Genomic DNA, 14,763 nt, shown 5'->3' on the forward strand with positions numbered 1-14,763 from the left:
AAAACGCAATTTAGTCATGTTCAAATGTTTTAACATTAAGCCAAGAAGGGGAAAGTAACAACATTTGTATTATTTGGCAGAGATGCACTTAATTATGAAGAATTCCACTTAAAATAGTGATAGCATTTTAATTTTATCAAAGCACACTAGGTAGAAAGCAGAGTTGTGTAATGAACACAGTATTTATTTTACGAAATCAAAACATCAGGGAACTTCTGAATACTTTTAATGAACTTGTCTGTGTCCGACATTGTCCACAGTGACAGAGTGAAATATAATCTGATCACAAATATCCTGTTATGTGAAATCCACCAGTTATACCATGAGCTTCAGGCCAGTCTCTGTAGGAAAAGACATCCAATTAACTCTGAGATAAATGATGAAGTCTAGGGAGCCATTTTAACAAACACACAAAATACTAAATCATAATCTAGATCATTTCCAGTTTATTGAGCATTATCCTAATTAGTTTGTAGGGAGCTTATATGACACCAGCTATTTATAACACATGCATTCTGAAATGCTTGTGGGGAGGTTATACAAGGTTGCATCAAGCAATAGTTGTCCCCACACTTTCCAGTGCAGTTTCCCCATCACCACAAAAAGTCCTGTTCTTTCTCAAGCAGGTTTCTTTGCACAAGAGAGCCACTGTAACTGGATAGCCTGAATTTGCGGATATGCACTTGAATCCCATCTGCAAAAAAGTGAGAGTCTGGAAGCCACCTAAGACAATATAATATCAATAAAAAGAATATTGGGAGGCAAATTTCAACTGAGATAGATATATTGTCAGAAATACAAAGGAGTGCCTTTCTGGCATAGTTCCAGACTTTTACAAAGGCAACAATGGCATCTAATGCAAATTGTGAATGCCCTTACAGTTTGCCCTTACATTTCACTGGAGTCAAATAGAAAAGAGAGAAGCAACAAACACTATATTGAACCTGGATGGATATATATTAAAGTTACAGACAATCCAGTTCAGCCAAAGTACTTGGAAGCACAAATACCACTTCACATGATATCTTATATGATCCAGAAATTAAACTCAGAGTTGGGGAGAAAGTGTTCACCTTGGAACATGTGATGGAAGCATCTTTTCCTTCTTTGCGGGGGGGGGGGGGGCACATGAGTGTGGATTTGATGCCAAAGTGCCCCCTGGCACATGTACCAAAGATGGTGGCGGTGGGAGCAAGAAGCCATCCACCTATGTCTTCATTCATACATTACAACGTATTTGACTTTGCTTAGTGGTTAAAACCATATGGCTTGTGGATTGAGCAGACTGTGTGTGTGTGTGTGGTCGTTGCTCTCTCGGCCCCCACCTTCCTGAAAATTCGACAGCTTCCCCACCCCACCAGCATTTCAGTTCCTTGATGGAACAGATGACTATGTATGAAGGAGAGAAGGAAGATCATTAAAACATAACCGTTCATTTTTGTCAAAACGAAGATTACATCCGATCACTTTGTGGTAGTAAAAAACCCATCGCTGGGAGGAGGGGTGGGTGATTGGGGCGTTAATTAGAAAATGGAAAACGGAACTGTGAACAAATCTGGGCCAACTGACAGCCACCCAGCACTCTGGGGATCCACAAATTCCTCTGTATTCCGCTACACTCACTTTGCCCCCAAGAAGCCTTTCCTCAATAACTGTCTTGCCTTCCTTCCCTTGCCGAGATGGAAAAGCACGGAAATGGAAACAGGTGCATCGCAACCCGCATTCTGAAAGAGGGCGAGAAAGAGGCGCGGGAGGCATGGGCGTAGCCAAGGGTTTTTTTTGGGGGGGGGGCAGGACTTTGTTAAGAGAGGCAGGGCTTTTGTTAAGGGGGCCGAACCAACGTGTTTGGTCAGTTAGTTAAGTATTTTTATTGTTTTACTTGATCTAGGGGGAGCAGTTGCCCTCCTCTGCTCCCCCCGCTACGCCCGTGACTGGAAATGCCTTTGCCCCCCCCACATCTGCTCCTCATCTCCGCTCTCTTCTTCCCACAGCCATTACACCCCCTAAACTCAATCAAAAACCATTAAAGCTTCCCTTTAATGTTCCAAGCTACCTGCTGATTTCACATCCCGTAGCATTTTCCCTCTCTCTCCTCTTCTACATCGCCTGGATTTTATTCCATGTTTTTCCAACTTTCGTCCAGTTCACCCTTCCTTGCCTGGAACCGCAACCCCAATTGGGCGGCGCCAGAGGTGAGATGCCCCACAAGCAAGGAGCTAATCCACACTTGTCCCCCATTTCTGCACCTCTATAATTAAAAGGCTGCTATTTTCCTTTCTCACCCACCTAGAAATATACTTTGCCCCTTCTGCGCCGGCCCCTCAAAAAAAATTTTTTTTTCTGGCTCCCTCCTTTGAAAACAAAAGGCCCTGGGATCCCAACTCTCGGGAAGTAAGCGTGTCAGGTCGCCCACCGGGGGTCCAAACGACCCCTTTCCCTTGTCAGTTGCCGCATCATCCCATCAGATCTCCTCTCCCGTCCAAAAGAAGCGGCAGAGGAGTCCTTCGTTGCAAGTCAGCCGTGATAACTGAAGAGTGCCAGTTATATGGCCTCGACGTGCGCCCGCTCCTTAGCTTCTCTAGAGAAGACCGACTCAGGAGCTGCCTTCAGCCTGAAGGAAATGTCTCCCTGCGTCTTCTCTCCCGCCTTCCAACCTGCCTTGGGAGCGCGCAGCTATGGGCTTCTGAGTGCTCTCCATCCTTGGATGGACGGCGCCCCCGCCTCGCCCTAGCTGGTCCCGCGGCCCTCCAGCAGCTCGGTCATGAAGGAGATGTAGACGATAGCCAAGCGCAGCGTCTCGATCCTGGAGAGGCGCTTCTCGTAGGCGAAGGTGGGCACCTTCCGGCGCAGCTGGTCGAAGGCTTCGTTGAGGTTGAACATCCTCTTCCTCTCCCGCACGTTGGCCGCCTGGCGCTGGGTGTGCGTGATGAGGCGCTTGCGCTTGGGTCTGCCCAGGAAAGCGGCCCTCCTCAGCCCTCCATCTGGCCCCCGTTCTCTTTCCTCCTCCCCCTCCTCCCCCTCGTCTTCTTCTTCCACATCGGGGTCTTCCTCACCCATGCGGAGCAGTCCTCCGGAGGCAGTAGAAGACCTTTGCCCAAAGGGAGCGCTGGATGGGAATGCGTAGAGATCCAAAGGGGCCGCCGCCAGTTGGGGAAGCCCTTCGGTGCTGAGATCGGCCAACAGGTCCAGCATGGATGGGGTCCCCAGCCTTCCTTCGTGGTGGTGGTGAGGGGGCCATTCGCTGGAGGTGGAGGATGTGCTGGGACTAGTGGTGGCGGAGGTCATAGTGACTTGAGCCGTACTCTGACGCTTATAGCCCCGACGGGAAGGCGCTGCTGGTGGTGATGATGCTCGTGGTGGGCATTAATATTTATAACCCCGGAGGATCACCGGATTAAGGGCTTGGAGGAGGCTGGGCAAAGGGCGAGGCTGATGCGAAGCGACAGGCGAGGCTGTCGGAGACACAGGAGCCTTGCCAGAGTCGAGTTGCCGCCGGGGACGAAGTAGCCCTTGCCCCAGAGATGAGGCCGCCAGTTCCTTCTTGGCAACAGCCCCTCTCAGCCACCTGGGGAGAGACCCTTTTCATCCCCATCTGCAGCCGCGACCAAAGGATTTTCACTCTGGAAAGAGCCGGGGAGGGGTGGCGGAGGGAGGGACACTGGGCCTGTAGTGTGTGTGTGGGGGGGGGGGGGGGAGGGGGGTGGGGAGAAGAAGCCTTTTCAATGGATGTCACAGACAAGCGCAGGGATGCTTTTAATGATGCCCTGAAGAGCGAACCTGCCTGCCAAGGGTCACGGGGGAATGTTTGCCCCGTATCCCAGCGCAATGGCAGATGAATGGGAAGGCCTCCATTAGCCTAAGTAAGCATAGTTGGGGGGGGTGAGGGGAGAGAGGGGGGGAGGAGACCCTCCATTGCATTCCTAGTGGTAACTCTGGGACTCGTTCCTCAAACATCCCACCCCTCTCCTGGCATAAGTGTGCAAACAGCTCTCTGCTTAGCAGGGCTTATAAAGGCGGGATGGGGGGGGGGGGAGACACCCGAGAGAGTCTCCAGGGGTCTCCGAACAGTTTTTAGGTGCCTCTTAGCAGCAGTCTCGGCTGAAAAATTGAGACATAATAATAAATCATAATAGGCACTGCCCTCCGCTTGTTGGAGGCTACAGGGGACTATTCTTCAGGGACATCCATATTTCTTGTGAGGAAGCATTTTATTTATTTGTAATGTATTTACACCTCATCCTTTCCCCCAAGGAGCTCACAGTAGTGGACATGGTTCTGCCCCGCCCCATTTAATCCTGCGCAACAACCTTGTGAGGAAGGTTAGATTGAGAAGCAGTGAATGGCTGAAGGACACCCAGGGAGGACCTGAACTGACTGTCTGACTGTCTAACCATTACAGCATATTAACTTGACTGCAGGAAATGCTCTAAAAAGACACTGGAGGGTTTCGATGATTTTTTTGTATTTTCTCCTTCCTCGTTTCGTTTTGCAAATATCTAGCAGTAAGTACCTTACGTGACTCTCCCTCCACACCTTCAATCTTTATAGCACTTATAATAGTCATGGCTTTTCCCAAATAAGCTTGGGAACAGTAATTTGCCAAGGGGGCTGAGAGTTGTTAGGTGACTCCTCACAGAGCTACATTCCCAGCGTCTTTAACAAACTACAGTTCCCAGTATTCTTTGTGGGGCGGCGGAATGGAACCACCATGGTTAAAGTGCTATTAAGAGAGCTTTATATGTATGGGGTAGATGTGACCTCTGCGACCAACCCCTTCCGAAACTTGAAATAGCACCCCTGATGAGCTGTGAGCTTTTCATTTCCTATTCCAGAACAAAACATGGGCTTTATTGCTTTTAGCAGCGGCCGCGGGGTGCTGTGGTTATTAGCAAGCAAATACTAGTTTGTTGCCCTCCTACAGCCCAGTACGTTCCCATGAAACGGGGCATTAGATCTTAAATGCGACACCAGCGAAAGCTTACTTCTCTGTCAGGTGCGCGCTCACCCTTCCAATACAATCTGGCTGCTGGTGTCTAAACTGGCCTTCTGATTTTTCCTCCTCAATCCCTCCTTCAGCTGGAATGTTATTGCTTAACTCACCCAAAGGCTATTATTTGTTCCTCCTACTGCAGGTACTTTAATTTAAACGAATGTTTTGGCTCTGCTTGAGCCCAGGACGAATGAAGATGACGACAACAACAACAACAATAATAACAATAACAGCCCTTCGCTTTGGAAGTTTTTCTTTCAACTATCCTCAAACAAAGAGCATCGCTTTTATTTGACTCCAGGTCAGTAAACATTCCCCACCGAGCACAAAAATCGACCCTGTTTGTTACAGGCTGGGCAGCAGCTGCTGCGATTAAACCAGCCTTTGCAGCGGGGAAACGAGGGGAGAAAGATTAGTCCTCCTTGACTCCTTTTCAAGGCGAGGCAAACAGATCTGCCCTTCTTCGCCTCCCTTAACGTCTTGAAAATGAACAATCTGGTCCATCTCGGATGCAGGCAATCCCTGGAGAATGATATTACAGCTTAGCTCGGAGAGAACATCCTTCTGACGGAGACTGTGGATACAAAGGTCCTGCTAAGTACATTGGACAGCTCCCGGAACTCAGCGTCTTCCAAGGCGGATGCAACAGGTAAACAACATTTGCCTACCGCACAGTCGGGTTATCTTGCTCTCCTTCCCCACTTCTTCAAACGATTCCTTAATCATATAGACCCAGACACGGTTAGTTTGTCCTTGGGCAACATCTTGTTAAGCTAGGTATAAACATGAATAATTTCATCAGAGAATTTCATCAGTTTACTACAGGATTTTTTTGTTTGTTTGAGGTGGCATTCGAGCTTGATTCTGCTTGTGAGAGTGTTAAGCGTTTCATCAAAAATAAAATACATCTTAATGCCATTTATTTTGTATGATTAATTTCTAGTGATCAGTATTCTGACATTTTTGAGTACCATATATTGGGGCGGGATTAGACAGGTATGCAACAGAGTAAAACCAAGGCTTGTTAACAATTGTTGAATAACAATACAGTGGTACCTCAGGTTACAGACGCTTCAGGTTACAGAGTCCGCTAACCCAGAAATAGTACCTCAGGTTAAGAACTTTGCTTCAGGATGAGAACAGAAATTGTGTGGCGGCGGCGCAGCAGCAGCAGTGGGAGGCCCCATAAGCTAAAGTGGTACCTCAGGTTAAGAACAGTTTCAGGTTAAGAACGGACCTCCAGAATGAATTAAGTTCTTAATCCGAGGTACCACTGTAAAGAATTATAAATGTCTGGACTGCTTTATTTTAGGAAAAAGTGGAGCAATTGGTGATATTTTGTTTAAACTATCTCACATGTATTTGCTTTGGACCTCTTTAAATAATATATATATATATATATATATATATTACTCCTAAAAGCATAGAAGTGTAAACTGGCCTAACGGAATTTATGACCGTACACAATTATTTCTCAATATGTGTTTACTTGGCAACACTATAACAACAGGTTGTGATAAAGGAGTGGTTATAGAGCGTGTTAAGAGCTTCACTTTCACTGGAAACTTACTTTGATCAGAAGCAGTGACAAGTGATAAGGTTGTAAGGTTGAAATAGAGACCAGAGAAGCTGCCATTCACTATGGGTTAGTCACATTGTTCCTGAGGAACACAGAAAGTTGTTTGATACTAAAACAGACCATTGGTTCCCTCTATCTGTGTTGTTTGCATTGACCAGCAGTGACTCTACCCCTAAACGGCAATCACTTTATCCCAAGCATTGGCTTTGTATGTGGGCCAAATAATGAGGTGAATCAAGGTGATTCAACGGTCTTCCCCCCCTCTTGGGTAAAAGTACAATGTCAATACATACCAGTAAGAAGTAACTATTCTGAATGACAAAACAGTGGGGCAGTGCAACAAAAAGTAGGTTAATTAATTTCAGCTAAATGAATACTGGGGCCATATTGGGCAGGGGCTAAAAAGTGAAGTTTAGTGGTTTCCTGGTTATCAAACAGGCTTCCTAGACAGGTTCACCTGGCACCATCTTGAAGGCCAGGTGAATATCTTCTTGTTTATTCAGTCCCGTTGAATAACTTAAGTAGTCTGGGCACCCAGCCTTCCTGGGTGTCCATGGTTCAACTAAAACCTAGCAGAAGACATCATGAGTAGTGATTGCTATTCAGAGCTTGGAAATTTGGTGTCAACCATTTCCACTTGCATTTGCAAGAAGTTAATCCAGTTCTGACAACGAGTCAATATGTGAACAGCAGCAATTTCTGTCTCCCTTTCTGTTTCGAGCTGAATTCTACAACATCCCTAATCGTGACGTGAAGCAACTTCTTCCATGGGACTTCTTCAAACCAGAAAGCTCAGGCAAGCAGGGAGGCTGTAGAGTGCTGGAAGAAAATGTCTGGTAGAAAGAAAATCACATAGACCACACACATCCCCCTTGGTCACTTTGCAATGGTAAATTAAGCTCAGAAGTTGCCACTCACTCACTCAAATTTCAAAGCAACTTTAATTTGGCAAAATAATGAAATAAAATAAATGGAAGCTTCTTTCTGAGAGGAAGAAAACTTCTGAGAAACTGTAGGCCAAGATTTTGGCACAGCACTCCTCTTCCCTGGTGTCTAGCAGATAAAGTCTTTCTGGTTGCATTAATCTTGCAGAGCAGACAGATGGGGAAATCTGTTGCAGAGGGTACCATAGATCATCCTTTTCGACATGAATAAGGTGCAGCATCGATCCATTCTGGTCTATCATGTTGCCACAATCATAACTGCATTAGCCCTTTGTAAACACTGGGGCTGTAGGCTGCGTCTCTAGCCGGTGCTTTCAAACTTGAGTGAGCAGGTGCAGGCCTGTCCACGGCTGAGACTCTCAGCGGACTCAACCTTGGAGTCTTGAGCAAAGGGCTTCATTTCACTGCTTCAGAGGCTGCAGATGCGACCTTGTCATTGCCATTTGTCACACATTTTTGGCTGCTCTTTTATCTTACTGTAGCCTCATCTCCCAGCCGGTTGCACTAGATGGAGAGCCCAGGAACAAAGCTCAGTGTCAATCTGCAATAAGCAGAGGTGAAGTCCCACAGGGAAAATCATACATGCATTTAAATACTCCGACAAGCTAACTCTTCTCAGCTGCGCAAGAGTTACGCTGTTTGGGAAAGCTGACAGTGTACTATTGCCAAAATTTCTGCTACATCCGTCTTGGCCTTATCTTTAGGTGGCTGTGCTAATTGTCATAAATCCAGAGAGAGAGAGAGAGAGAGAGAGAGAGAGAGAGAGAATGAAACACACAGGCACATTCAGTGCCTAAGTACTGAACTGCTGTTTATTAGCAGCAATTAGATCTTAGGAACATTTAGCTGAGAAATGCTTCCCTCCCCTTTATTCAACACTATGAATTTCACTTGTTTTGTGAAATTAATAACCTGGAAGCAAGGAAGCAAATAAAAATGTTAAGTACATATAGATGCACATTCTGGGCAAAATGCATTTAATTTTCATGTCTAATGTCACATAAATTAAAACTAAATTTAACCACCAAAGCTATATATATATATATATATATTTCGTACAGATTTTTAGGTAGCAGCAGAGGGTTTTGAAACTCATTTTCTGTATTCAGAGACATAGTCACCTAATGAAATCAAGATTCTGCTGTGTTTTCAAAGATGCTAAGGTTCTAAACCTATTCCAAAGGTTCCTGTAGTATATTTTCAAAGCTACTCTGAGAAGCGCCCTGATATTCTGTGAACTGCCCTGAGACCTCCGGATATAGGGTGGTATATTAAATAATAATAATAAATAATAAATAAATAATAATAGTAATAATAATAATAATAATAATAATAATAATAATAATAATAATAATAATACTCAGGTTCCAGTCCAAAGATGCTAAGGTTACAGTTGAATGCATATTAATTTAGGCCTAAACCTACCAGGGTAGCCACCAGCAAGGTTGGGCCTAGGAAGATACACAAGTTGTGAACATGAGCTTCAAGCAGAAGTGTGACTCCATGAATAGCAGGTCAAACATCACTTTCCTGAGCAGTGCCCGAGAAATGTGCCTGGGGCCGTCGCCCCGACAGCTTCCCCATGCTATGCCACTCTCTGTGGGGCATCACCCCCTGGAATTCTGCCACCCAAGGCCCTGATTGCTGACAGATTATATCCTGCACATGGATGCTATTATATTGGGAAAGTATTGATTTTAATAGGAGGATTTAAGATTGAGGCATTTGGCTCTTCACTTCTTGCACACAAATTGCACGCATGATTTTATGACTGTACTTTTGCAATACAGAGTTTATTGGAAGTCATTTTCATGTTTCTGGTTTTCCCCTCCCTTTGTTTTTATTGTTGTTTTCATTCTTGGCCCATTGCTGCAGATATGGTTCAGAAACCAGAATTGTGCTCAGTCCAATGGAGTAGATTTGGGGGAAGCTTCCCACCATGGGATCTCTGTAGGCCACATCAGTTGTTAAGTCTGCATAATTCCTGATTGCACCTGTTAACTTTCTCCCTATGTATGCTGATCTCCCTCAGATGACTTGCTTGGAACCAGGTATAATGGATTTCAGTCCAAACACAATTCAGTACTCGGGATCATAGCCTAAGGCAGAGAAACCTTCACATTTATTATTATTTTTTATAGTGCTATCGTACCTTTATCTCAAAGGGTTTGTAATAACCTTTTGAGAAGATTTATGCATCTGTGGTTCTTCTGAATGCATAATTCTATTCTTGTTTTACATTATGTAACAAAAAAATAATTAAACACGAGACTCTATTTCAATCCCTTTAGCTTGCCAGTATGATGCAAAGCAACCAAAAGTTAGATAAGAATCATCCATATGTGTGTTTGTGTATGTAAAAAGGGAGAGCGCAAAGATGTGGTTGTCATCCTTCTGTTGGGTCTTTACTCCAGTCTTGGTACAAAATAGGTCACTCATTGTATAAAGAGGTCATTGTCTCAAAATGAATGATAATGACATAATGGTGAGTTGGTATAAGAGAATAAAATATATATAGACCCGAGGACCACTTTCTCTTCATCTCGCTATCATTTGCAATCTATCAATACAAAAATTCCGTATCTAGCCATACATCCAGATGGTTAACGTTATATGTGATTGGATGAAAGCTCCGATATAAAATGCCTATGGTTTACTGGATTACCCTTTGGCCACATGTTTTAAATTTTATTATATATATATATATATATATATATATATATATATATATATATATATATGAACCATTGCAATCTTGCAACAAAAGAACAAGACTTTATTGTATAACAGCGTTGCAGATGTGGAAAGGTGCTCCTAATAAAGTCAAAATATTTTTTACTCATTGTGCATCTGGAATGCCAAAAGATCTCTGAAGTCACCAGAAACTAATGCTAGACAATTTTAGGTTTGTGATTAATTTAATATTCAGGAAAAAAAATATAAATTTCTTTCAAAACTCTGTGCCATTCATCATCATATTGTCGCCCCATCGTAGGTAATCCCAAAATGATTTACAAATCTGGATCCCTCCCCCCTAATTTCTGAAACAATGTTAAGACATCAAAGAGTTTCAGATGCAAACATCAAAGGGGCAGTCCAAATCAGAGATTGCTGGCTAAGACAGTTTAGTTCATTTAATATCCTCTAGTTCTCTCAGGATTAAGTTACAGCATATAAAATTCTTGGAATCTAGTTAAGGAAGGAGTACTGTATGTTTATTATTTATTGCAATAAGGTTCTTTTGTGGGGCACAAGACTTTTTGGCAGAGAGGAAGTCATCCCTGACCTCCTCCCCACCCACTGCTGCAAAAACTCAGGCCCTAAATTGAATTTCTATGGATATCCAAGATTCAGTGGTATTGTCATATAGGGAAATCCAGATATGGTGCAACACAGGAAATATTCACATATGAGCAGGAGATAAAATTCAGTGATTAACACTTCAGTCAACCTTTTTGGACCAAAACACTGGGATGCTCATTTCACTTCTGTGGCACCTGAGTGGCTTCACCTATTTGTGAATGAGCCTGATGGATGATTATTTAGGGTTGCTGGAGAACTCAGGTGGTCCAGAGAGCCTGGACCTTCCAACATGCATGCTTAGGCACTAGATATCTAAAATGGGCCCCAAAAGCATGCTCCTGAAGACATCATTGGGCAAGCGCTTTCCTCTGGTGTAGATTGGAGCCTCCCTACCCCTTGATTAATTTTGTGTGGAATATCTAGAAAGGCTAGTGCATTCCAGAAGAGCTTCAACAAATTCAGAGGGTTCAAAGGTGCAGGGGTAGGAGATCCAGAATTATTTCAGGCAGATCAGATTAATTATTGCTGGGCTTAAAGTGGTTTACAAAGCCTGGGTCTCCTAAATCTGGCCTAAAAATCCAATTGAACAGGAGTTTGCTGGCAACTCAGTAAGAATGGTTGGGGAGAAGGAAATGTATCTGACTATTTTCTTACACTGTTTCCTAGCTAGTTTTTGAATTCTGGTTGAGACCGTGGATTAGCTATACTGAAATAGTTCTGTGGAAGTTCTCATTTAAGCCTATTAACAGCATTTATGACTAACCCTAAGTATTGAGCTGTTACCATTATGCCTTATCCCTCATTGGTTGCTTGTTAAATAAAGTACAGTGGTACCTCTGGTTGTGAACGGGATCCGTTCCAGAGGCCTGTTCGCAACATGAGCAGAACTCAACCCGCGTCTGCGCGTCTGTGCATGTGTGGGCCGCAATTTGCCGCTTCTGTGCATGTGCACGATGTCATTTTGCGCATCTGCACATGCGCGAGCAGCGAAACCCGGAAGTAACCCTTTCCAATACTTCCGGGTCGCAGCAGGATGCAACCTGAATACGCTCAACCTGAAGCAAACGTAACATGAGGTATGACTGTACAGTTTCATTCCCAAAGTTCCTCAGCTTAATTTTTTACCCAGAACTGGAAATAAGTTGACTAAGGAGCTCCAACACTAAGAGTCCTTGATTCATGGTGTACGCTACTACTCATACAGCCTCCTCCTCCTCCTCCTCCTCCTCCTCCTCCTCCTCCTTCTTCTTATATTGCCTTTCATCTGAAGATCACAGGATGGCTCACAAATAAAGATTCAAAATGAGAACACAACATACATAATAAAACAAAAACAGAAACAAACCCACAAGCACATTTAAAAGGCCAGAGAATGTTTAATCACCCAAAGACCTGGTTATAGAGAAATGTTTTCTCCTGGCACCTAAAGATATGTAATGAAGGCACCAGGTAAGCCTCCCTGGGGAGAGCATTCCACAAATGGGGAGCCACCACAAAGAATGCCCATCCTTGTGTTGCCACCCTCTAAATCTCTTATGGAGGGAGCACACGAATAAGGGTCTCAGATGATGATTGCAGAGTCTGGGTCGGTTCATATGGGGAGAGGCAGTCCTTGAGGTAATGTGGTCTGAGCCATTTAGGGCTTTATAGGTCAAAGCCAGCACTTTGAATCGGGCCCGGTAACTCATTGACAGCCAGTGCTGTCAAGTCAGGATTGGTGTAATCTGCTCCCACAAGCAACCTGGCCACTGAATTCTGCACCAGCTGAAGTCTCTGAACCATTTTCATCTCTGAATTCACACTTGATCTATACAGGGAGTGACCAAGGAAATAGCTCCCCAGTCTTGGTCATATTACCTTGCTCCCATCTTCATTGAGGAAGTTTGTTGCAGATGCCTTCCTGATAAAACAAAGAAATAATAATAAAAAATTGGCAAAAAGTTCATGTGTTTTGTTTACAACAACACAGAATTTTAATTTAGTTCATTGATGACAACTTGAAACAGGGCTGGGGAAATGTGGCCCTCCAGATGTTGTGGGCTCCATCTCCCATCAGCTCCAGTCAGCATGGCCAATGGTCAGGGATGATGGGAGGTGTAGTCCAGCAACCTCTGGAGAGCCACAATTTCCTCATTCCTGACAAAAACAATTATTTAAATGAGTGTTTTCCAAACTTGGGTCTGCAGCTGTTTTGGGATTACAACTCCCATCATCCCTAGCTAGCAGGACCAGTGGTTGGGGACGAGGGGAATTGTAGTTCAAAAACAGCTGGAGACCTAAGTCTGGGAAACACTGAATTAAATTAACCGGCCCATCAGAACTATCTCTTTAAGATTTTTATTTTTATTTTTTTTACAACTTTGGCAAGTACAGCAAATACCAGAGGCTGACCATCACTCCTCCTCCTCCTAATTTCTGTCATTTGAAAAAAGATTATCACCCTCCAAATGATGGATATGCATGATGATAAGTTTCAGATTTCAAGTGGGAGGGTGCTCACTCTTCATCTCCCAAAAGTCCTGGGAATTAAAACCTAACCACTGCAAGACACACACACTTAACTTCTGGACTTTCTTTTTAGATCATGTATCATGTAAGTACAGACTTCATTATATCACTTGTAGAACTGGTGCCAAATAGAAAACCTTCTAACTTACAGCGAAGCTTTACCAATGCTTTCCACTTCTATTATCTGCTTGTCTCAACGACTCTGTGGGGATTGCTGTGGTCTCATTATTTGCGAGACGTGATACACTTTGGGACATGATTAAAAAAGGGGGGGACTTTAAAGAGCCTCTTGACAATTGTCCAAGGCAGCACCATCAGCCTGTCAGACAGTTCATCTGGTAAATGTGTTTATGTGAGCTCACTCTGGCCCTATAAATCTCATGCCTTGTACTGCAGGGGTCTTAAAGGTGTTTCAGACTAGCTTGTTTGCCACGACAATTATGTCATTATATATGTGGAGATAAAAATGGTTTTTTAAAGGATGCTGGCAAAAATGATGCTGGCTCACGAATGGAGGAAGACCACAGCAAAGACACAGTCTTCCAACTAGAACATAAAGTGTGGCTATTCATAGCCCTCAGCCAAAGAGGCAATTTTCAATGGCACAGCTCATAAAGTGGATTTACAGCAGTAGCAACATCTAAGCTGTTTCAGGATATCACAAGACAAGGATGGTTGTTTCTCTCTCATGCTTTTTGGCTTGCATAAGGTGGAACAAACAATATGGAGAGATGCACACACATTAAAGATATATATTCATTAGAAGAGACTGTAAATCTGTCTTAATACAAATGAATCTGAAGAAATGAGCTCATAGTTGGAATTTAGGAAACCCAAATAGGGCCTCAGTATGTGCTGTAAATGGTAGCAAGCGTGGGGGAACACCCTTTCCAATACAGGGGATCTCCAATCTAAGTTTTATAATGCCAAGGAATGAAAAATGCAATCAGGATAATTTCTGAAGAAGCCCACAATTTTCCAGTTGTGTTCCTTTACTTTATTCCTAAATGGCTATTTAAACCTCCACCTTTCTGCTGCCTGTGTCACTCAAGGCAGGTGACATCAATCAAAATTACAGGCTTGTAATGTACCCTGTACCAGTAAAGTACAATAGAGTTGGGTATGGCATAAAAAACAACAACCAATCTTCCCAAATCAAAACATTATCTACTTGGTAAGGCAAAAAGCCTGCTGGATTATGCAGGCCTTTGCTAGCCAGAGCAAAATAATGCAAGGGGCGGGCAGTTGAAACACCTCTCTCTGGTCACCACCAACTGCACTTGTGCATAGGCAACTGGCAGAGAAGGGCGTCTCCATCAGATCTGAGGCAATGGGCATGAGAGGAAATGCTGTTGCAATACCACATGACATAACTTCCCTATCTTGCTCATCTTTGTGCAGAGTTGGGGTGATGCACACCCCTGTGGGACTCTCCTTCT

The 14,763-nt window shown here is 43.9% G+C and overlaps 1 protein-coding gene across 1 annotated transcript; it reads right to left on the reverse strand.

Annotated features, from left to right (window-relative positions):
- Positions 1-2,216: 2,216 nt before the first annotated feature.
- Positions 2,217-3,625, reverse strand: FERD3L (Fer3 like bHLH transcription factor). The gene has a single exon (XM_028751274.2). It carries the CDS (start codon positions 3,283-3,285, stop codon positions 2,728-2,730), a length of 558 nt encoding a protein of 185 aa, XP_028607107.2. The 5' UTR covers positions 3,286-3,625; the 3' UTR covers positions 2,217-2,727.
- Between the last annotated feature and the right edge of the window lie 11,138 nt (positions 3,626-14,763).

This window comes from Podarcis muralis, chromosome 12, assembly GCF_964188315.1.
Source record: "Podarcis muralis chromosome 12, rPodMur119.hap1.1, whole genome shotgun sequence".
NCBI classification, from domain to species: domain Eukaryota; kingdom Metazoa; phylum Chordata; class Lepidosauria; order Squamata; family Lacertidae; genus Podarcis; species Podarcis muralis.